This window comes from Atractosteus spatula, chromosome 11 (genome assembly GCF_055471065.1).
Source record: "Atractosteus spatula isolate fAtrSpa1 chromosome 11, fAtrSpa1.hap1, whole genome shotgun sequence".
Classification (NCBI taxonomy): domain Eukaryota; kingdom Metazoa; phylum Chordata; class Actinopteri; order Semionotiformes; family Lepisosteidae; genus Atractosteus; species Atractosteus spatula.
The window spans coordinates 21557166-21582826 of NC_142716.1; the positions used below are offsets into that span (position 1 = coordinate 21557166).

Below are 25661 nucleotides of genomic sequence, written 5' to 3' on the forward strand. Positions count from 1 at the left end.
TCGGAGTAAACAAAACCATACTTTTAGAATTTGATTAATAGGGAATATAATATGGAATCGCGTATCTAAAGAAATTAATAATATAATTATATTTATGTACTGTAACACAAACAGTAGTATATACGTATGGCTGTTTCACTGCTTGTTATGTGACTGTGTCAGTGGCGTGATGGCTTAAGTGACTGATTTATAAGGTTGAGGTCAGGTGTTCAAATCCAGTTTCTTTTAACAAATAAACATTTCTTTGAAAAACGAAAATAGCTATAGCAAAATAGCAATATTATGGACACTCGATTGACTTGTTTATATTTCTAAATATCACAACATGTTCGAATCTAAGTCATTTATTAATAACAATGAATAGTTTCAAACTGCTCCTGATATCATTATCATCAATATGTGAAAAAGGTGAATCCTGTTTGTTTTTATGGTCTGTAGCTCAAATCCTGCTTAACTAAAAATTAGACACAAGAAGAGTATTATTGGACAATGTTGTGAGGCTAAAGAAATCAATAATGATATTAATTCAAAGATCTAAATATATGTAACGCATACGCCTGACATTAGAGGGTGTGTCTGCTCGCCTGCACGGTGACATCACCGTCTTTCCCTCTGAATAGCTAGCAGGAACCTGAACCGTGTGGATCCTTTTATATCTACCTTCAGATTTTAAAGGTTATTAATAATATCTTCAGTGTCGCATTAACATTGGAATGTTCTTCCAAGTGTAAAAAGAGGCGATACTCAACGTGTCTCCTTCATACATTTTCAGTTTACAGACCGCACAAGATCATTTTTTATGAATAATGTCTTCCGTATCGTATTAAAATTGGAACGCTTTTCACAGGTGTAAATGCACCTATTTTCTAACAGCTTTATCCAGGACAAGTAACAGTTTCACAACTCACCCTTTCCCCTGCCTGTCTGACTTTCTTTTTAACCCGTCTGTGCCCGAATTGCAGCGGGTAAGACATTTTTCTGAGAAAGTTCTGATGACGAGGAAGAAAACTCACCCATTTTTCGTGCACAAAAAGTGGTTATTAACTATTGAAACCTGTTTTTATCGCCTTTAAAGTCATGCAATTTCTAAGTTAAGCAGGAACACATTACATCTCATTTTTTTTAAATAAAAATTCGATTGCCCAGCCTAAGGGGCGTTTATAATATCGTGGCATTATTATATAGGACGGACACAATGACTCAGGCACTCGTTGAATAAAAAACGGGGCTTTATTTCTCAGTACAGCTGAGTACAGAGACACACACACACTTTTTCATTGACAAAAAGTAACGCCAAACTCTCTTGTTTAACGCACACAGGGAGCTGAAGCACTGTGTCTCTTCCTGTAAAAAGTCTTTGTCCCCATACTATGGCCGCTGTAGTGCAGGCTCGCGGATTTTTTTGTAATGTGAACTCAGCCCAATCCCTTGGTGTATTTATATTATATTCTCATGTACGAGTACAATAGGTTCATCGTCTTCCAATGAAAGACAGGTTCCTTTCTGCCAAGACAGTCAGGGGACAGTAGTAACTCGCCACACCCGGACTGTTAACAGTAACTCAATCAACCTTAATAGCCTTCCAAATGAGCTCACACTGTTGGATATATACTCGATGCTCCAGAGATGTCACATTTTACTGTACATGTCAAACCGGTTGCATTCTATTGCAGATGAGCTCCCGCAGAGACCTTTTTTCCTCATAACACTTTACACTTAGTTTTTAACTACTGAGTGAAATAGGTTTAATACAGGTGGGTAGCCGCGTACAGCATGTGTAGGCTGCAAAGGAACAAGTAATCTGAAAAGAGAAGAAAGACAACACAACGTTTCGGCCGTTTCAGGCTGCGCTGTTCCGCTTCCTATGGTGATATACGGGTTTTTCACATGAAGCCATATTGAGTAGTATTTCTTGCATTGTGAACTTGTATACACAGGGGACCCCCCGGGTTCCAGTTAGTACTTAATTACGCATTGATGAAAAATGGAGGTTTAAAAAAAGAGAATTAGCTCACTGATAGTTTTTTGTGGAGGCTGTGAAGATTTTCACATGTTGTGGTCATTAAAATGCATTTGGTTTGAAGGCTTTCTGTGTTTCCCTTCCAAAGATATGGACAGAAGAATATTCGAGCGTGGTAAAAAAATGGCTTAAAAATGACATAGTGAAGGCTGTGAAAACAGCCACATGTACTTTGTACACACAGCAAGTGTTTTTGTAACTCTAGGAGGTTTCGTGAAAAAGCTACAGGCATGCCAATTGTAATCGTTTTTATTTTTAAATCCGTTTTAGAAAAGTGTCATCTATACAAAAAAGTTGCATTTAATACCACTCGATATTAATATATTAATAGAGATAAGCTCTCTATTAAAGCTCAGATCAAAGATCAAGCACAGATCAAACAGCAATATCTCACACACTGGGACTGATCTGTGATCTGTGATGTGGTTGAGTGTGAATTGTGGTGCTCTAGCAGGCTGAAAAAATAAAAACCGGTTTAACAACTCTTAAGCATACTGTAGTTTTTGTTAACACAAGTTTATCAGTGAAAAGACCACAGGCATTTTTCCTCCCCCCTACATTCTCAGAGTAGAATAGAATTTATTATTAGCATAATTTATTACAGTGCTAAATTTAATATTATTGGTTACTAATAGTTTATGCTTTCTTAATTAGATGTATTTAAAACAATTAACTAAGTGTAACATAGAATTCAGAAATACAATCGAGAATAGTTTTGTGGTGTATGTATAGATGAAACTTTTCTAAAATGTATAACAAAATTGAAGACAATTAATCTTTCCACCTGTAATGTCATTGGAAAGTACAATAAGTTCCTCCTTTGTCTAATAATGGTATCAAAAAGTAGTCTTAGTGTTGAGAAACCTGTGCTTAATGATAATCAAGGGACTTAGGAGTCAAAGAAAATGATCTACGTTGTTTAACTTTAAACACTAAGTTATGAATGCAAACGCAATTGGTGCTTTACGGCCAATGTGCAATACTGAGCTCCATGCTTCCTCCCTCTCTCGGTGCCGCCTCCACCTCTGATGCAGCGCAGTGGGCTGCACGCTGTTTTCAGAACCTGTGATTGAGGAAAAAAAGACCTGCTGATCTGTTCTACATACCAGGAAGACAACAGAATATGATTTTTTCTATTCGAAATGTGTATTTTAAACGTTTAATTAAGAAGTAAAAACCTTACAGCGTACACAGAGATTCTAAGCTGATCAGAAGGAAGAAAAATCACCCGTTTTTTCGCGCATAAAAAGTGGTTATTAACTATCGAAACCTGTTTTTATAACTTTTAAAGTCGTGCAATGTCTAAGCAGGAACACATCATTATATCTTGTTTTAGCTTTATTTTTTAAGAATTAAAAAAACAACCTAATTTTAAAGACCTCTACTTGTGAAAGTTTTTGCAGCCTGTACATAAAACTATATACACAATACTGCTGACAGCAGGAACATTCCTATTCTTTACTCAGCAGCTTATTAAAAACAGCAGCCATGGTGTTCAAACCGTTTTTTTACACAGAAGAGTGACACAGCTTAGCATTGTGAATCTGTTTTTCCGTGTTTACAAAGAAAGTGGAATACAGTAATACTACCTGCTATATAGATACATATATTTAGATATTTAGATCCTCAGTACTTGTACGATTGATTGCAATGTTCAAATAAATGTGGTAAAGAAATAAATAAAAAACAAGTCATTTATTTCTTTATCATATTGGCTAGCTAATGCCCTGTCCTTGTTAGTTAGTTACTTGTGGCTGTGTTTCTGTGTTGCGTAGCAACGAGGGACTATATTTCCAGGCGGAGGAACGTAAACAGCTTAATTTTCGTGTTAAATGTTTAAAATTAAAATTCATTCTATACAGCAATCGCATATTTGGGGACCGTTTTATAAAAGCAATAAGGCACTCGAGGCCTGTGATATATTGTGGATATAGTCACAGTTAAAAGGGATGCCGGACCTCTGCATTGTGTCGGGCCTAACAACACCTTTTAACTATGACTATATCCACAATATACAGTAGCACAGTCTCTCGTGCCTTATTGCTTAAATAATTCGATTTTGAAAAGTATGAGTTTCTTTTACTGCGATAATGAGTGCAAGTGTTCATGGAAAATGGTAATCACTTAACTAAATGTTTTGTGATATTTAGAAAAATAAACAAATTCAATATAGTGTCGATAATATTTAGTCAGTAATAATATCAGTAGCAGTTTTAAATTATTCGTTGTTATTAATAAATGACTTAGCTTCGAACGTGTTGTGATATTTAGAAATATAAAAAATGTCAATATACAGTAGTGTACATAATATTTGCTATTTTAGTTTTTCAAAGAAATGTTTATTTGTTAAAAGAAAACTCATGGCGACAGCTGGATTTGAACACCCGACCTCACGCTGAACACTTAAGACATCAGACCACTGACACAGTCACATGATAAGTTGTAGAACAACCATACACATATCAATAGATATGTGTATATACTACTGTTTGTGCAACAGTACCTGAATATAATAATATCGTTATTAATTTCTTTAGATACGCGATTCCATATTACATTCCCTATTAATGAAACTCTAAAAGTATGTTTTTGTTTACTCCGATAACGAGCATATTCGCAGAAAAGGTTAAAATGATCAATTTTCACAAAGTATATAAACGTACAGTAATATGGTCAGAAGGAGCACGTAAAAATGTTTCCGAAATAACCACATGTAAGACTTGGTGTTACTTTTTGTCAATGAAAAAATAAAGTTTTTTCGTTTACAAAGACATTCACAAAGAAAGTGGACCACGGTAATACTTTGAGCTTACAGCCAGTCCAAGGTCATTCATTATTAATACTTTTAGTAATATCTTCCATAAAGACTTTTATGCATAAAATATTTCTGCATAATTAAAATATTTATGATAAAGGTGGTAGGTTACATACTTTTGTCCAACTGAGCAATCTTGCTTTCATAAAATATACCAACTTTTTAATGTATAATGATTAACATGCTGTAATACACAGTTTTAATGAAAAAGTCTAAAGAGTATACAAGTTAAATTCTTATTTGGAAAAATATTTTTCTTCATCAGTGACCAGGATTTGAAATCGGGCATTTTCTGGACAGCGCAAATGCTGTACATGAGAGGTTAAGCTTTATTGGCGGTGATTCCGGATACTATTATCATAACTGCGGTATTTTACAGTATGACGCGATATGGCACATTGTGTTGCTACAAGCCCACTGCGTTTTACGAAAGTGTACCTTGCTCGTTTTGAATGGCTGCATCTGTATGTGTGATTTCATTAACACTGTTACTGGCAATGAAGCTAGCATTGTTCATTGTGTTCATACAATTTAATGAAGTGTCATATCGTAATAGTCTTCTCCTTGGCAGCTATCAAGGGCAGTCAAATCTCAAAAGTATGTAAAGAGTGGTCAGAAAAAACGTTATTGATGGGATGTACATAGTACATGATGAATATCAGCTCTATGAGTGATCATTAAGTCTAGTGTATGATTGTATTCGTATGTTGGTCCTGTTATGTGCTGACTACAACCTACAAAGTCAAGGAGAGATAAGAAATGTTTACTGAAGGTGTCTGTCTGTATGTCTATATGTATGTTGAAGTCACCTAATATTTCAGCTTTGTCTAAATTAATCACTAAATCAAAGAGCAGTTCACCACATTCGGCAAGAAACAATGCATATGGTCCTGGGGGTCTGTACACTAAAAGAATGTATGTAGATGATTCAGGTGCTATTTTAAGTAGCATTGCTTCAAATATGTGAAAGTCATTAATATTTTTAATTCAATTCTCAGAGACTCACTGAAGATGGCTGCTAGGCCACCTCCACACCCTTAGCAACGAGCTTTCTGTAAAAACGTATAGCCAGTAGGTGAGGCTTCAACTAAAGGAATAGTGTCAGTTTTATGTTAGTAGGCACGGGTCAGAGTTGGTGTCAAGCAGCATATCATTAACCAGAACAGTTTGTTGCCTAGTGAGCAAACATTTAAAAGTGAGCATTTTATGGTAGTTTATGTTTTAACTGATTAAACTTATTTAACTGGTTAGACCAATAGCTTGGGCATATTCTTGGAGTATTTCTGAAATTTGGAGGTTATGATTATTTTAAGTTTTGATTATCTGGGTCTGTGTTCCATATTTTCCTAGCCCCCTCTTTTGTAACAATGTAATAATATAAACTAATTACATCACATGGCTGGCACAGAGGCACAGTGATAAGTATTTGTGCCGTGCAGTGCTGGGGCTCAGGTTTCCGTTCTGGAACTGAGGTGCTATCTGTGCGGCATTTGTATGTTTTCCCTGTGTTTGCGTGGGTTTCCTCCAGGTGCTCTGGTTTTCTCCTACTGTTGTGTTAAAATAAATAGCTTAACAGTTACACTATACACAACAGTTATACTATATAGTGGTGTTGTGACAATTGCACACATTCCAACTGGATTTTCTTACTGGAAAGTTTGGAACAGTTGTTATTGTTTGTTGGTACTTACCTAACTGTCCTTGAGGAGGGGGAAACTGTCCTGAGGAGGTGGAGCAATTAGCAGATTGGTGCTTTAACAACAGTCTGTCTCTGAATATAGATAAGACAAAAGAGATGATAATAGACTTCAGGAGGGCATGTGCTGATCACTCCTCACTGCACATCAACGGTTCCCCTGTGGAGACAGCTACTAAGTACTAAGTTTCTTGGTGTGCATATCACAGATGACCTCACTTGGATCATCAACACCACCTCCCTAGCTATAAAAGCACAACAACGTCTCCACTTCCTGCAGTGACTGAGAAGGGCAAACCTTCCCCCCCCCCCCCCCCATACTATCCACATTCTATAGAGGTACCACTGAGAGCATCTTGAAAAACTGCATCATTGTTTGGTTTGGGAATTGTAAGGTCTCAGTCCACAAGTCCCTGCAACGAATTGTCAGTACGGCAGGAAACATCATTGGAGCCTCCCTTCCGTCCATTCAGGACATACAGTATATCACAAACGCTTCACACACGAAGCCTCCAGTATCGTGGATGATCCCTCCCATCCCTCCTGCAACCTCCTTGCCCTCCTACCATCTGGTAAAAGGTATCGCAGTATACAGGCCAGCTCCACCAGACTCCGTAACAGCTTTTTTCCACAGACTGTCAGGCTCCTCAACAAGCTCCTGGTACCTACTGCACCTACTCCAAACTGGAAACTGGAAAAGTTCTTTTTTGCCTAATGTCAGGCACACTATCTAATGTATTCTTTGCACAATTATTTGTACAATCCTGTAAAGTAAATTGCACTGTGCACCTTGCACTTTATGTACCCTGTACCCTGTACCCTGTCAGAAATGTCTATGTCTTCAAGGCATTGTTTTGTCAGTGCCTTGTCTGTATTCACACCGTAGACCTGGAGAACGATATCTCGCTCCTCTGTATACTTGTATATGGCTGGAATGACAAATAAACTTGAACTTGTGCTAGGCTAGGAGGAAAGTAAACATAGAGGAAGTCACAGATGATCAAAGGGTGTTCAGAATTATTTACAGAAATTAATTAACTCCATGTAAAATAATTAAGACCACCATGTTAATGTTAATTAACTTTACTGTAAAAACATAGCCCTCATCAGAATAGACAACAGCATAAATACAGGAATAGAGAAGGACAAGGGAGAAGAAGAGAACAAACAGGAACCAGAGTTTTGGAAGAGCTTCTTTTTCTAACCAATATATGCGCCAATAGATGTCCAGGTAATCTGAAGGCTGAAAAGCAGACTTGATCATTTTAGGAAATTCTGATTTCCTATATTGTTTATATTCTGTATAAATTCTGATTTCCTATATTGTGGAATCCTCAGGCTAATATTCTTTCTAATTTAAGTGATGCATTTTTAGAATACGGAAATTAGTTCCCACTCATTTGTGTGTGAGTTTCAGGAAAGGAGATTTAATCTTGTGTAAAATCAATTTTCCTTAAGATGTAGATTTGCAGGTTTCCTTTCCTTTCTTATTTTAGGTGTTTTATTTCAGGTCTATTCAGGATTTCTCTAGGTCTTTGGTAAGTAAGACAAAGTTTTACATTAAGGTGCTACCACAGGGGCTTCATACTTAGTATTTGGAGGCCTTGGATCTCTTCATGCAAAATTGTCAGATTATTGATCTGGTTATTGGTTGAAGTAAATGCTGTATATGTACATTGAGTGGATATATTGATATACAGTGGACCTGTACATTGAGAGGATATGATTAGGAACTGAAGCTGGAAAGAAAAACAAGACGTGATCTGGTCATTGAGGTTGACAGCCCTGGTCTTGAGTCTGCACTTGTGGACATGTCACTCTTTTATGTGCTGTTCTCTACTGCAGGGGTAGTTTAACGAGGAAGCTGATATTCTGTGTTTTCTTCCTTTACTCGTGCAGGAGCAGATCCCTGACCTGCACAGCCACTTCATGGGCATAGGTCTGGAGGTCCACATGTACGCCTCCCAATGGTTCCTCACTCTCTTCACTGCCAAGTTCCCCCTGTGCATGGTCTTCCACATCACTGACCTGCTGCTGTGTGAGGTGAGAAACTTATACTCGATAAGGGTGGTTTTTGAACAGACTATTCAGGACAGGACCATAAGGAACAAAATTATACTATAGTGTAGCTCTGCATTATAACTATTTATAGATATGTTTGGCATGTTTGAGAGATTGGACTGATAATTAATAACTGAGAATCTGCACAATCCAGACAGCAGGAATTAGCAACAGGAACACCAGCTGGTTTTCTTACACTGGTCTTCTGTTAGCTAATGGACACCATCACATTTAAACTACAGAACTGCGCAGCAGGGAGATCACAGCAGGCCAACTCTGGCAAGATCAGAAAAGCCCAAGGCAACACTAAGAATAAAATCCAGTATCTCATCCATTCTTAAACACTTTACTTCAATGCTACAGGCATAAAGAATAAAATGCAAGAAATCTAGGCTGCCATATTAATAGAACTAAGGAGTAACTGAAATTTCTAGGGAGGATGACAGGGATCGATAGATGTTAGTGAAACAGTAGCTTCATTTCGTTTATTGTACTACTTTTTTTAAATCTATTAATATGGAATCACATGACTAAGGGGAAATTTTGGTAGCTGAAAATAAAAATAACATTTACTAAATGTCATTTTTAATATTAGTTTATGAATATAAATATAACCTATTTATATAGTTTATATAGCTGGTTGTGGTAGCTGAAAATAAAAAATAAGGTACATAACAGTACTCCACCTTCCTCCAGAAGCCATTTCTGCCTGGATTGATGTCCCCTTTAACATATTGTAATATATCTGAAAGTATAGACAGTAGAGGCCAATTGTGTAAACTATATTGTGTAAACTAGAGTTTTTAATTGATGACAAAAACACAAGTAACTCAATCTTCGAAGATCAATTTTTCAAGCTGAAAATGCTTGCCCTGTGTATCTACTAGCTAGGATAAAAATGTAAGTGTCACGCCCTCTGCAGCCAGAGGGCGCTCCTTCTCTGTCCTGTCTCTAGTTTCCGGTCTGCTGTCCTTCCGGTCCCTCTCTTTCCCTTGGGCTATATATTTCCGGGTCTTGCACTCTGTCCTCGCTCAGCATTGACGTTCGGATGTCCTGAGACCCGCCTAGCACCAGGGCGCCCCACGTCCGCTCCCTGAGGGCATAGGTTTCTTTACGGCATTCCTGAACTCTTTGCACTATGAGCCCGGGCCTTTTTCCCGTCTCGCCGCTACGCATATGGGTCTTTTTCCGCTCTCTTGCTCCCCACGGTTAGTCCCTTTGGACGTCCGTGACAGTAAGACAAATGGAACAAATATAAAACATGACCTTTTCTCTGAAGACAGGACCAGGAATGGTATTGCTCACATACCAAGAATATTTATAAAAATCATGAAAAATAATAAAAAGCTATAAAAGGTATTCCAATTACTATAGAAATTCTCTAGGTACTGATAGAGAGGATTTGTGTTGGTTTTAGACAGTAAAATAGTTCCTGGCTAGACTCAAGGTGTAAACTGATGACCACTGATAAGATTTATAATTTAATTCAATTCAACTTTATTGTCATTAAACTTACACAGGTGCATAGTATAATGAAAAGTGTTTCTCATTAGTCACTCAGGTGCAGTATATAAATAGGACAGAAGATGAGACAATAGACAGTTACACAATAGCAATAACAGTAACAACATGTAATAACATAACATAAATAACATGTAATCGAAAACTGTGCAAAATTCCGCAAACAGAGAAAATTTAACAGGACATAAACAGTGCAATGTAATTCTTGGAACAGTGCAAAAAAAAAAAAGGATAGTATGGTTAAGAGTAGTATGGTTAATTAATAAATATTAAATATTATTATGCCTGTTACAATTTTACTGGGCTATCGAGGGGACAGTACAATTTTGGCTTACATGTGTGTGTGGTGGTGTAGGAGTACAGTGGTTGTGGGTACAGGAGGATGTTAGGAGAGATCATAATAAGGTGGAAGGGAGTGGGGGCGTCACCAACTTGACAGCTCTGGGGAAGAAGCTATTTTGGAGTCTAGTTGTGTGTGACTGGAGTGACCGGAACCTTCTGCCAGATGGTAGGGGAACAAACAAGTTATGACCAGGGTGAGTGGGGTCAGACATAATTTTGGTGGCTTTTTTCAGACTCCTGGTGTTGTATATTTCCTGGATGGATGGTAAGGCACTGCCGATGATGTGTTGGGCAGTTTTGACCACCCGCTGTAGTGCCTTACGGTCGGATGCGGTGCAGTTGCCGTGCCAGACTGTGATGCAGCTGGTCAGTATGCTCTCCACCGTACATCTGTAGAAATTGGTGAGGATCAGTGGGTGTAGGTGTATTTTCTTCAGCCTTCTCAGGAAGTACAGCCGCTGTTGTGCCTTCTTGATGAGACTGGAGGTGTTCAGTGTCCATGTAAGGTCCTTAGAGATGTGAACGCCTAGGAATTTGAAGTTATTCACCATCTCCACTGCAGACCCTTCTATGTAGATGGGGGAGTGAACTTTTCCTTGTCTTCTGAAGTCAACAATCAGCTCTTTGGTTTTGCTGATGTTGAGACATAGGTTGTTGGTTCGGCACCAGTCTGCGAGTTGTTTTATCTCCTCCCTGTAGGCAGTCTCGTCGTTGTCAGTGATCAAGCCCACGACTGTGGTATCGTCAGCATACTTGGTGATGGTGTTTGTGCTGAACTTAGCAGTACAGTCGTGGGTGAACAGGGAGTAAAGCAGTGGGCTGAGCACACAGCCTTGAGGGGCACCGGTGTTAAGGGTGAGTGTGTTGGAGATGAGGTTGCCAATCCTGACAGTCTGGGGTCTGCTGGTGAGGAAGTCTAGGATCCAGCTGCAGAGGGTTGTATCTAAACCTAGAGCCCTGAGTTTGGTAGAAAGTTTTATGGGTATGATGGTGTTAAATGCTGAGCTGAAGTCAATGAACAGCATTCTTGTATAGGTGTTCCTTTTATCCAGGTGGGTTAGTGTGGTGTGTAAAGCTATGGAGATTGCATCCTCTGTGGAGCGGTTTGTGCGATAGGCAAACTGTAGAGGATCCAGTGTTTTTGGAATGCTGGCTTTAATGTGCGGAATAAGTAGTTTTTCAAAGCACTTCATTATGATGGGGGTGAGTGCAATAGGGCGGTAGTCGTTTAGGCATGTGGGGGCTGATTTTTTCGGTACTGGCACGATGGTGGTTGTCTTGAAGCAGCTAGGTACAGTGGCCTGGGCCAAGGACAGGTTGAAGATGTCGGTACAGACATCAGCTATCTGCCAGGCACATGTTCTGAGTACCAGGCCAGGGATACCATCAGGTCCAGCAGCTTTCTGTGTGTTCACTCTACTTAGTGATTTCCACACATCTAGCTTCGATAGTGTGGGGGGTGGGGTGGTAGGGGAGTCAGTGGTCCAGGTGGCTGGTTCAGGGTTTTGAGCTTCGAAGCGTGCATAGAAGGTGTTAAGCTTGTTTGGGAGAGAGGGGTCAGTAGCGCTTACAGGGCTTGTTTTGCTCCTGTAGCTTGTGATTGTATTTATGTCTTGCCACATGCGTCGTGGGTTAGTGTTGGTGTTGTAGTGGTGTTCTATCTGGGATTTGTACTGTTTCTTGGCAGATTTTATGCCAGCTCTTAATTCTTTCCTAGCCCCTCTCAGTTCTTCCTCATTACCAGATTTGAAGGCTGCATCACGGGCTTTAAGCAGGGAGCGGATCTCAGTGTTCATCCAAGGTTTTTGATTCGGGAGTTTGCGTATCTTTTTAACGCTCACCACATCATCAGCACATTTGCTGATGTAGCTAGTGACTGCTGATGCATACATATCAATATCAGTGTGGGATCCATGGGAGGCTGCATCTTTGAACACACTCCAGTCTGTGCACTCAAAACAGTCCTGAAGCATTGATTCTGCCTCTTTGGTCCATGTTTTTACAGTTATAACTGGAGCCTTGGTGCGTTTGAGAAGTCGTCTGTAGGCTGGGAGTAGGAACAGGGAGATGTGGTCAGATTGTCCAAGAGGGGGGTGAGGTACTGCTTTGTAAGCACCGGGTACATTAGTATAAACTAGGTCAAGTGTGTTGTTTCCCCTGGTGGGGCAGTCAACGTGTTGGTTGTAGCTAGGCAGGACTGATTTCAGATTTCCATGATTAAAATCACCTGCAATAATAAATACACCATCAGGGTGTGCTGATTCTTGTTTACTAACAGCTTTGGACAGCATTTTGACTGCTTCCTTAGCATTAGCGTTAGGAGGTATGTATACAGCAGTAATAATGACCGACGTGAATTCCCTAGGTAGGTAGAAGGGTCGGCATTTTACCATTAAATATTCTAAGTCGGGTGAGCAGTGGATAGCGATTTCTGTAGTATCTCTGCACCATGCTTGGTTGACATAAATACACAGACCTCCTCCTTTATTTTTACCAGAGGCGGCTGTTCTGTCCGACCGGAGAGTTAAAAAATCATCAAGCTGAATGGCGGAGTCCGGTATGTTGTTGTGAAGCCACGTTTCCGTAAACACAAGAGTGCAGCAGTTTTTTATTTCCTGGCGAGTAGTGAGCCTGAGTTTTATTTCGTCCAGTTTGTTGTCTAGGGACCGTACGTTAGCGAGGAACAGGCTGGGTATAGGTGGTCTGTTCCGCTGTTCTTTTAGTCTTATTTGCAGCCCGGCTCTCTTACCGCGTTTCTGTTTGCGCTCGCACCGCTTGCGCCGTCTCCTCTCCCGGCGGTCACGGTCAGGTGGCTCCGTGGCTTCCGGGTCTGCGGTGTAGAGGATGGACGAGCTGATGTAATCCAGGTCGAGCGAACTAAAGGAGAAATCCCTGCAGTTGTTTCTGATGTCCAGTAATGTTTTCCGGTCGTAGGAGAAGTAAGCTTCAGTGTTTTGAGTAAATAACGTGACAAAAAACGTAAGAATAACGAACAAAAAGCACCATTGTTTGAGAGCTAATGATTATAAGATCACTTTATTAGCCATATACAATTTCTTGTATTAGGAATTTGTCTTTTCACATACCCCAACTTACTCTCCATGAGACGCACAGACAGGGAGAGAAGCTTGGGCTCAGAGCGCAGGGTCAGCCATTTATTTAGGTTTCTGTTAGTAGGCACAGGTCAGAGTTGGTGTCAAGTACCATATCATTAACCAGAACTGATTTGTTGCCTTGTGAGCAAACATTCACGGTGTACATTTTTAAAAGCCCTGCAATAAAGCTTTGTGCACTTTACTTCTACAGTCATGCTCAGTTTTAATGTGTATTAATGTATTTCTGGGGCTACCTTGTCAAAGGATTGGGTCTGTCACAATTGTGCATATGTGTGCAACCTGCTGTGGATTGGTTCATGTTTAGGATGTAATCGTGTCTTGTGCCTGTTACGGACGTGGTCTGCAGTCCGTGTCGGGTTTTGTTGTAGACCTTATGCGATGCAGTAAGAGCTGGAGGTTTAATGGTGCACAAAATAACAGTGACAGTACGTGAAACAGAACAGTGAGTGGGGGAGACAAAGAATGGCATCCAAATCCGAGCAGGTCCGAATGCAGGTCAGAGCACAGTCCATGATTCCATCAACAATAAATCTATCTTTTGATGCGACAAGGTTAAAATCCCCGGGAAGGGGGAAAACACAAACATATGCAAAACATAGAGGTCCTTGGATGACGGGGCGAGTTCCTCCAGACCCCGGGCTCAGGAAACGGGAGGTGTCGGGGATGAGGCCTACGCTCTCAGGAGACGGACGTAGGGTATCCTGGTTCTAGGCGGGCCTCGCGACATTCATACCCTAATGTTTAGCCCCGAGGATTGGAGGAGCTAGACTTTAAATAGCGGTAGACGTAGTTCGTAGTTCATTTAATCAAGGATCTCATTCAGCCATTTCTGGAAAGTAGCTGGGGTATCAGCTTCAACAATATGGTAGTTAAACAGACCAAATGACTGTTTTTATTGTTATTTTAAGATATACACTGCATAGATTGATATGTTCTGTCAGTGTTATACAGTATGTCTGTGTAGTGTTTTCATTATCTTTTATGTCTATGAGCTGTATTGGCAACTTAATTTCCCCCTTGGGGATTAATAAAGTGAATCATATCATAAAAGGATCTCAGCATTTATGTAGATTCTTCTATGTCTACAAGAAGACAATGTAGGGAAGCAACAGGAAACCCAACAGAATGCCTGGGTGTATAGCAAAAGTTATTAAATTTAAATTCAGTGAAGTTATACTCAAACTTTTCAATGTTTTGGTAATGCCTCATGTTTGATATTGTTTTTGTAATTTTGTAACCACAAAAATATTGTATGCATCATTCCTGACCTCAGGGATGTATCTTATATGGACATGTTAAAGGAGCTACTATATATCTTAACAGTCTACGATAAAACAGGTGAGATCTGAAGGCCATTTTTGTTTTAGTTGTATTGTCAGGGGTGCCTTCTACCCAGCCATTTCATATAATTGGGTTTAGCCAGCACACCTATACTGTGCCTTTCTAAAGTATTCAGACCCTTTCAAAGTTTTCACATTTTGTTGCTTTAAAGTTTCCAGTCATGACACTTCAAAGTAACAATTATTATTTGTTATGCACAACGTAGCCAGTGTACATCATTCATAGAGAGAGTTTTGAATAAAATATTAACTTACAAAATTGTATGCATGACTTTGTAAACAGGAAACTATAGAAAGGGTCTAAATAGTTTTGCAAGGCACTGTAAATGTAATGCTCATACTGTTAAACACATTTCCATTTTAATTGGCCTGTCTTAGTCTTTCAACTGTAGGTCATTTTTTAAGGCAAGCAGAGTTTCTTCCTTCTTTGGAGACAGTGGTATGCTGCTGTGTTAGAACACAGCTTTGTTTGTTGTTTGTTAAAACAAGCATAGTGCAAAAGCACAAATATTCTGCTGTATATATCAATTGTTCTTTTAGATCCATTGCACAATATGTCTATCCAAAGATAAGATACATTTCAACCTTTCTTGGAAGTGTGTGTTGGGGGTCATCATATTTGCAGAATGATGTTCAGCTAGATCACTTTCTTTCCAGATGGAATACTTTCAGCGATTCTTGACTTCCTTACATTTGATGAAATGGGTCAATGCTGAATTTTGAAAATGTGTCCTGTGTTTTACAACCTAAGTAGGAGTTCTCTTTGATCAGAACTATGTTATGTATGGTATGTTCTTTTTCTTGTGTGTGTCCTCTTTTCAGAATGTGTTAGTAACAACCACAGAACCTATTTATCTCTGGTTTGTGAGATAAAATAATATACATCTGTAGGGGTTTTGTGCATTTACTGAGACAATTATTAATTTTAGCAGTAAGTCACAAAATGATTCTTCAATGGCTATTAGAAAACTGACCTTGCGGAATAACTCAGCAACAAGAATATATTTATTAATATATAGATGTGCATATAAACATAACAGATCTTATAGTGAGCGTTAGCAGAATACAAAAGGTATATATTCAATAACGAAGAGTTAGAAATACCAAGAGAGACATACATTCAGTATACCATTCATTTATACCGTTTCATTAATGAGCTTTGATTACAACTTCTACACTAGATACTCAAAAGCAAGTATGTCACTCATAGGAATTAAATTGACATTAACTGGGGTTGAGGTAACAATTGAATTCTCGAGCTGTAATGCAAAATGTTGAATACTTATCCAATCTATGTGGATTCAGATCTCCCGTGGACGCAAAGAAACGACAACAGGCTGTTGCTGGGTCCAATCGGCGGTCCTGGTGCGGCTTGAGGTGTGGGAAAAGGAGGGAGAGATTCCTGCCGCGGCGCGCTGGCAGTGAGTCTCTGAAGACCGGCTAGTTAGTCCTGGCTGAACTAGCAGAGTTTGTGCACATGAAAAGTGACTGCGGGTCCAAGCAAGTCACACTCTTTAGACAGGAAGAAGACTGGTTTGTTCCCGATGTAGCGCTAGTCCTGAATACTGAGATTCAGCTGTCGACAGTTTCGACTGTAGTTCACTCGTTGATCACGCGGGCTACCGGCGGCTCACGAGGCTTGCTGCTGGGCTAACCTCAGGTGTATTCTTTGGTTACGCACGGGCAACCTCCGGTTTCAACTCTTAGAACAAAGTAAAGTCCTGGCACTCGGACACACTGGCTGTCACGTGATTGTCCGAGATGAGCCTAAGAATGTCCTGGAGGGGCACCTTCTGGGCCCTGTGCTGCCTCTTTTATCTGGATGAACTACGGTCGTTCATTGGTTGAAAGTTTTGCGGGCATTCGAGACCCATGTGGGGTTACCCTGCCCTACCAGTTCCTGATTGGCTGATCGAGGTGGAGGATGAGTAACAATGCTCTCTGACCTTAGGGTTGTAAACCTTGGAATGAGACTCTCCCTTGGAATCTCCCAGACAGTAAGGCGCCAGAGATGACCATTTATTAGGGTGGCTGAAGAATCTCAGCCTTGGGAGTTGTTCCTTATGAGGAAACTATCAGATAGAAAAACACCTTAAATCTGAACGAAATGGAATGGCCTCTCTGTGTCCAGCACCAATAAGATGAGGGAGAGAGAGACTGGCAAGGGAGCAGCAAACTTAATTCCTGTATTATTAATAAGCCTTGCCACTACACATCAAATAAAAATCAACATTATACATCAACAATATATATGCCTCTCAATTTAAGCGTGACCTTAAAAATGAAACTATATTAACTTAGTTTCGAGTTTAAAACACCTTGTAATGACTAATTTTTAATTCCAAAGATGAATGGGAGTACATTTTAAAAAGCATTATTATAAGACATAAGAAGCATACAAAAGATGCAAACAGCATTGTCTCACTAATGCATTTAACTGAAGTAGAGAACTTCTTCCTAGCAAAAATTACCTTTCCAACTTACAGAATCATCAATCACACGTCTTTCATAACAAGAAACCTCAAAATGATTGCAATTTACAAAGACCAAAAAAAAAGTCACATTACAAAAATGCTAATGCAAGAACACAACAGAAGCATCTCAAAGCCATAAAATGTAATAAAAGGACTGCAAATGATGGACTGTAGAACTAATTGAATAATGAGTTTTTAAAGCAGTCACAGTCTGTAACAAGGACCTTCATGAGTTTGGTGTACAGACTGAAAAGCTCCGATTCCCACAGTGTACATTCTGGCTAATAGACTAGCATCTGAATCCAAACACAGCCTGTCACCTTTAGAATTTATAGATCTGAAAGGAATATAAGGTTATATAAGCTTATATAAGCTAGTAGTTATAATAGTTAAGCTTTAAATGAGACAAGAAAATCACATTTCTTCCATCTAGGTAGGAGCTTAATACTGTAGTTTATATGACCCACAAGTATGTGTGGGTAAACACTCAAAGGACAGAATCTCCATTTAACCGTAGGGCCAAGTCAGGCTGTCCTATCTGAAATGCAGCACTCATTGGAAACAGAATTACAGAGTTCAGTTTCTGAGATGACTGGTGAAAAATAATCAAAGGTTGAGTGTTGGACAAAATACAGTAAATTGTATTTCAGGGTACTGAGGGAAACTGTACACCCCTAATTAAAAAGGCATCTCGCAGAGTAAAGTACGAGTGTTATTCCCAAGAGACCTTGATAAACTGCGGATTTGTAATCTCAGGGACATTTTTCAGCCAGTAATGTTTTGGAGCTGAATTCTGCAGTCACTGTTTTTTACAACCTCTTCCAAGAGCTCTGGTTCGATTGCTTCACTTTGTTGTTTTTGGAGGAAACAATTCTAGCTCCAAATCCTTTTAAACATGCTCAAAAATTGCTCAGTTTAACAGTTCAATTTATATTCTCATTATTTCTCTGCTCGTGCATACACCTCATCTATTTTGTCATGCTTAATTTTTTTTTAATCTAGCTCTGTGTAAAATTACCCTGTGTAGTGTTGTGGGCAAATAGGAAACATGCATTTGAATTTAATACATTCTGAATTCACTTCACTTTCTAACATTGTTCAAATTCTCCCTTACGTACTTGTGTACGCCCTCCCTTACTCCGGTGGCTGGTCCCTTATGTGTTGAAATAATCAGCAGACTCTGTTGAACCTTTAAAATTAGAAATTTACATGACCTCCTACTGCTAAGGTTTATTTTGTAAAAAAAATACAGCTCCTGTAATATTTTAGTAGTTAAAAGTCTAAGTTGCATAGAAGTCTCATCCATCAAAAATCTTGATAATCTTGCAAAAAAATTAACTGCAACTTGTTTTATACTCTCCTTTCTGTCCATTAAGAGGCCTATTTCTGATTGCTAATATGAAGCCAAATCAAATTATTTAAGGATTAATATCAACTTCAGCTTAATAGAAATTAAAATTGATAGTTTGTGTATTCTACACATACACTACAATAAATATGGTGTGAGTGTGTGTGTGTTTGTGTCTGTGTCTACCCTGAGATAGACTGTCTGTCCTGTCCAGAGTGTTTCTGCCTTGCACCAATTGAATGCTGAAATAGGCTCCAGCCTCTTTGTGACCTTGATTTGGATTAAACCATTTGAAAATTGGATGATATGTACAGTATTTGATACTGGTGTCTTCATTGATTGGGTCTCACCTTAAAAGAAATGTTTAATTACAGATTGCTGATTTATGGGTGGCATGGACAGAAAAAGGTGCTCATTGTTAAACAACATGCACAGAGTAACATGATATTTTGTCAGCTTTTGCTATGCACAAATTCTTTTAGATTAAGATTTTTTGATTAGTATGGTATCGCTGTCTAACATTAAAGTTGAGCCTTCCCAGGGCAACTTTGCCTTAATGTCAGCATCTCCATAAGAAATTTTGACATTTTATTCTCTTGGTGCATTGTACCTTTATACAGTCCAGCAGGTTATAATACTGCATCTAGGCCCCAAATTGATTTTTTTGGAACACTTCTTTTCTCATTCAAGTGTAAAAGGTCAGTCCTTCTTTAAATAATTCAGCGCTGTACCTTGTTTGTTTTAGCTGCTGCGGTGTGACTTGTTCGTCTCTTTGGGTAACATTCCTGTTTGAGTTCAAGTCCCAAAGGACCTTAACCTTTTTTTTTCTTCCCTACCACCCTGAGGCAGAATGATTTGAATCTTTTTCAGCTCCCCTCTGTTTCAGAGACTTTAAATCACAAATAGTGTCTGCTGTTCAGTACCCCACTGTCTCCGTGCATGGCTCACAGCACACTCACCTGCAGCAGTCCCTCATGGAGGTTGCTAAATAAAAAAAACAAGTAGCAAGACTGGTCTCCTGTGATACTGAGGGTTCTAAGCTATACTAGACAAAGTGAATAAACGCTCTTCAGTATTTTTCATGAAATATTCAATTGCCAGTTTTTATATTCTCCCATGTATGGAACTGAAAATTATTGATCAACTTCACTCGCTATGACAACTCCTGCATCACCACAGGTAAAGTGAACATTTGCCTCCGACACATTTACTTGCAAACTGGTCAGCATTTTTACATATTTACATCTTTTCAAGTTAGTTAGCTTTGGTAGGAAGAGAGAGAGTCTTTCACTGATGTCACCTGAAGATGACAGACTCCGGGCAGGTCTCAGGACCCACTGATGAGCAACATGATGAGACATCTGGCTTCATCATGTTTACAGATGCAGCCATTCAAAATGCACGGTACAAACCTGTACCGCACGCAACTACCCACAAACCACCGCAGCGTACTGCAGTACGTGATTGGCTGGCCAAAATGACCGACAGGGGCACTCGTGGTGCATTGGTCAGTAGTGAAAGGATTTAATCATTTAATCTCTTTACTGTGCACATTTTAATCTGCTTAGTATTGAATATTTATATGGAATTTAACAACTAAAGGGAAATTTTAGTAGCTGAGCATAAAAAGAAGAGGAGCATAATGCATCTGAAGGTCATAAACGATATTAATTTAGGAACATAAACATATCATGTAAACTGTATATTGCTGGTCTTGGTAGTTTAAAGAAAAAAATACACACCATTATTCCATTTCTCCCTAAACATCTGAAGCATCAAAGTCTTACTTGTGGTTATTTCAGAAACGGTTTTCCGTGATCCTTCTGACCATACTGCTGTACGTTTATATACTTTTTGAAAATTGATTGTTTTAAGCTTTTCTGCGAATACGCTCGTTATCGGAGTAAACAAAAGCATACTTTTAGGATTTGATTAATAGGGAATATAATATGGAATCGCGTATCTAAAGAAATTAATAATGATATCATTATATTCAGGTACTGTAGCACAAACAGTATTATAAAACTTTCCATTGATATGTGTACGGCTGTTTCAGTGCATGTCACATGACTGCATCAGTGGCGTGATAGCTTAAATGACTGACTTATAAGCGTGAGGTCGGGTGTTCAAATCCAGCAATCGCTATGAGTTTTCTTTTAACAAATAAACATTTCTTTGAAAAACTAAAATAGCAAATATTATGGACACTACAGTATATTGATATTTTCTAAATATCACAACATGTTCGTACTGTATGTACACAGCGGTACCGCAGGGTGTAGGGCGCAAATCCACGTGAGCCCGAAAGCCCTACATTAATATTGTGCATTCGCCTGGCGCTGCACGGTTTTCGCATCTCTCTCTCTCTCTCCCCCCCCGGGAGTGCCACCTGTGCCGAATTTTACTCCACTGTCTGAGTCTCTGTGTCTACATTGTTTTTAAACAAACCGGTTTCACAGGTATTTTCAAAGTAGAACAGGGCAAGTCTTCCAATCAAAGACACACACTCCATCTTCCCACACGGACACATATTTTCTGAGAAAAACAGATTCACAATGGATGTTTGGTAATTCACTGCTGGTAATGAGCTGCGCTGACTTCACCACCCTCTGCAGTACTTTGCGCTCCAGGATGTAGCAGCTCCCATACCAGGCAGTGATGTAGCCTGTCAGGATGCTCTCAATAGTACACCTGTAGAAATTAGCCAGGATTTAGAACAGCATGCCAAACTTCTTTAGCCTACAGAGAAAAGATAGGCTCTGCCATGCTATTTTAACAACGATGTTGGTGTGGTGAGACCAGGCTAAGTCCTCTGTGATGTTAACTCCCAAAAACTTAAAACTACTGACCCTCTCCACTACAGTCCCATTGATGTAAATAGGTGTGTGGTCTCCTCCCTTATGTTTCCTATAATCCACAATCATCTTCTTAGTTTTACTGATCAGTGTTAGGTTGTTATCCTGGCACCATACTGCCAGGGTTTCAATCTCCTCCCTGTACGCAGACTAATCACCATCTGTGATCAAGCCGATGACCGTTGTATTGTCCCAAAACTTAATGATGGAATTTGAGTTATGCCTGGCAACACAATCATGGGTACATAAGGAGTATAGGAGAGGGCTAAGCACAGAACCTTGGGGAGCCCCAATGTTTAGAGTCAGAGTAGAGGATATATTAGTGCCTACACTCACCACCTGCAGACATCCCGTCAGGAAGTTCAGGATCCAATTACAAAGGGAGATGTTTAGTCCCAGGTCCTGAAGCTTGATGACAAGCTTTGAGGGCACTATGGTGTTAAATGCTGAGCTGTAATCAACAAAGAGCATTCTCACTTATGTTACTTTCTTATCCAGGTGTGAGAGGGCAATAGTGATAGCATCCTCTGTTGATCTATTCTGACGATATGCAAATTGCAGTGGGTCCAGGGTGTTAGGCAGTAAGGAGATGTTGTGTTCTTTGACCAACCGCTTGAAACACTTCATAATGACAACAGGGTGGTAGTCATTCATTAACTAACTCTAGGTTTCTAGGAGCAGGAACAATGGTGGTTTCCTTAAAGCTGGAGGAAACTGTGGACTGAGCAAGGGGAAGATTAAATATATAATTAAATAAATGTATTGTTGAAGCAGCAACTCCTGTGACTTGCTGGTAACCTGTAAGTACGCTGGGCAAACATTCAAGGTCAAATTGTTCCACAAGGGAGGTACCTTTAAAGCGGAGATGACAGCACTTAGAATTTTTGGCACACCCTCTTTTTAAACCCCTGGACAAATACGAAGACAGTACGTACAGTTATAATTCAAACTGAATTAAAAACTACACATCCCAGTTAATGGTGGGTGCTTGTGATCCCTGCGTTTAACCAACAAAACAGGGCGAAAAATCAGTCACATGACTAGGGCCGAGTTTCGAAGCTGTCAATAACACGACTATGTATGTCGCTTAAACCACTCCTATTTGGTTTCTGGGTGCCTGACTTGTCGCCATCTTTAATTGTTCCGTGTCCGAATCACACGTACAAAAAAAAGGTAATCCCAGCTACAATACAAATATATTTTTGTGGTTAGGGGGAGCAAAACATCAGTATTTACTGCTAGTAATTAGTGTAAGATTTATAGTTCAAATCTGAGCCTAAATATAAAGTTAAAATCTCGACTAACAAAGCAAATACATATAAAAAAATAAATCCTTTTTAACATCTCAAATCAGTTTCAATTACGTTGTGTTTATGTAGAATAATTAATTATATTTATTAGCAATCTAATTCCTTATTCGTTTAAACAGTGAAATTTCAGCTGCAAAAGATCACACCAGAGACAGCACTATCTCTGCTTTTCATAGATGTTCAGGAAAGGGTGAATGAAAGAAGTCATGTCAACTGCAATAATTCGGTGATCAATAGTATACTTTAGGTCTTTTTTTTCTGAACCAGGGAAAATTTAATCATGTTTCTCTATAACAATAATAAAAAACTGAAATTAGAAAATGAAGCAGATACAGACACTAAATAAGTCTTCTGAAAAGAAAGATTTTGAGTTTAGATTTAAATGCACTCAGGGTTAGGTGACTCTGATATCAGTGGGGATACAAATCCAGAGCTCTGGGGTGCAGCTAGAGAAGGCCCTGTCACCCAAAGAATGTAGATGTTCTTGAGGACAGCTAGAAGACCAGAGTCAGATGGACAAAGGTTGCAAGGTGGGAGTAGACAGATAATAAACCTGATAGGAAGCCAGTGCAAGGACTTGAAGACACGCATAATGCAACCCGATCAGGATTTTGGCTGTCAAATTCTGAACATATTGGAGATTTAATTTCATTACCCCAGTGAACAGGACGTGCATTTATTAATTCTAGAAAAAAAGCCTTTCTTGATTTCTCTAGTTCCCTTTTAAAGAAACTAAATCAGTATGAAATTCCACAATGCAGAGTACTACATGGCCAGTATTTACATATGATATTTGTGATTAACAAATTAACACAAGCAGTTTTCGAGGATTTAAGTGTTGGTTGAGTTATTGCAGGATGTAAGACTAGAGATGTACAGTAGGTAGGAAAAAGATAATTTTGGGAAAGTTGAGGACTACACTGATAACAAGAACACTTCCTAAAAGGGTTAGGCATCTAAAGAAATTTATATTTGGAGGCAATTTGTTTAAATAACTAACTAGTTATGGATACTAATGTGCAAGAGAGGTGGAAAGGCTTTTTCCTTAAGCTAGCACTATAAAATAATTTATCCTCAGTGAGATGCTGAGGGTGGGTTTCTAACAACTGTGTATAGTTCCATCCACACGGTACCTTTACTTCCATCCATTTTCTAATCTCTTTATCCAGTACAGAGGATTTAGAGCCTATCCCAGTAAGCAACAGACACAAGGCAGAATACACCCTGGACATACAGATGCAGCCATTCAAAATGCGTGAGGTATTTCGCGGCATACCCCGGTGGGCGTGTCACAGTATCACGCGGTATGACGCAGTTAACGTGGTGTCACGTGGTTAACTATCCGGCGTCGCCTTGTAAAACCGCCAGGGGGAGCTTAACCTCTCATGTACAGCATTTGAGCCTTTAATTTTGAACTGTGTATTACAGCATGTTAATCATCAGTCATTAAAATGTTGGTATATTTTATGAAAGCAAGATTGCTCAGTTGGACAAAAGTACACAGCCTACCTTTATCATAAATATTTATGCATCAAAGCCTTTACTGAAGATATTACTAATAGTATTAATAATGGATGACTTTAGACAAGCTGTATACTCAAAGTATAATTTCTTTAGCACATTTGTACAAGCACTTGGAATCTGTCCAAGCCATACTTTGTCAGGCATTTTGTTTTACTTCAACGGGCATAAAAACTTCCTTGCTTTTAACAGGGCGTTTCATAATTTCTAACTACGAAAATGATTTAAAATGCGACACTTATCATTCAACTAGAGCTTAAAATATCACAAGGATCCTCAAGAGCACAGCAAAGAGTGTATTAAAAGACACTTGTATTTATCAACGCTTTCTTTTCCGTATACCAGATTTTATGGAACCACTTCAGAGGGGTGTCAGCCAGTCAGATTCCAGGATTCGGCACTTTAAAGGAAAAATACACACCGGTATTCCATTTCTCCCTAACGATTTTAAGCATCGAAGTATTTAACTAGCATGTGAAATAGCGTGTGAAAAAGTGGTAGTTTTAAGCTTTTCTGCTAATATAATATGGAATCGATATTGATTTAAATCGTGTTCTGATTTAAATCGCAAACGCGTGTTTAATTATATGTGTTTTTTAATCATAATCAGGCTAATGCAACATAAATTGATACAGTATCTTTGTCTTCTAAGCATCTTAATAAACTTTCAGCATAGCTTTCTACCCGTCAAGATTTATATTTCTTGGGATTTTGGGATCAAACGTGGAAGGATTAGATTATAATCGTTTTTATTTGTCAAATACGTGATTGTATTTCTGAATGTTATGTGACACCTACAGTAGTTCACTGCTTTAAATACATCGAATTAAGAAAGTTATGTGTAGCACTTTAGATCTTTTTTCTGAACCAGGGAAAATCTGATCATGTTTCTCTATAACAATAATAAAAAAAACTTTATTTTACATATCGCCTTTAAAAGTGGCATCTCAAAGCAATACAGTAGATCGAAAAACAGTTAAAAGGGACCAGATTAAATACCAGACAATCGCAAACGCATTTTCAATAAAATTATTTTATTCATTCAGCAGTTTGTGAGAGGAACATCCAGCAGGGAGAGACACACACACCGGTTTTCATTGACAAAATTGTTTTTTTTCAATTCCTTTTGTCTAACAGGAATGTTTTGTTTGTGGACAAACTGTTAGACAAGAGGAAAAGACCGCCTCCTCCTACGAAGCATTAATCGCGTATCTAAGGAAAATTGCAGTATACCTTTGTTCA

At 39.0% G+C, this 25661-nt stretch overlaps 1 protein-coding gene across 2 annotated transcripts in view; it reads left to right on the forward strand.

Annotated features, from left to right (window-relative positions):
* The window catches only part of rabgap1l (RAB GTPase activating protein 1-like), a 351445-nt gene that overhangs the window by 224289 nt on the left and 101495 nt on the right, over nucleotides 1-25661 (forward strand). For both annotated transcript variants that reach the window (XM_088926643.1, XM_088926644.1), the window contains exon 17: nucleotides 8431-8574. In XM_088926643.1, the coding sequence (XP_088782769.1) occupies nucleotides 8431-8574 (144 nt within the window). The remainder of the gene's footprint in view (nucleotides 1-8430; nucleotides 8575-25661) is intronic.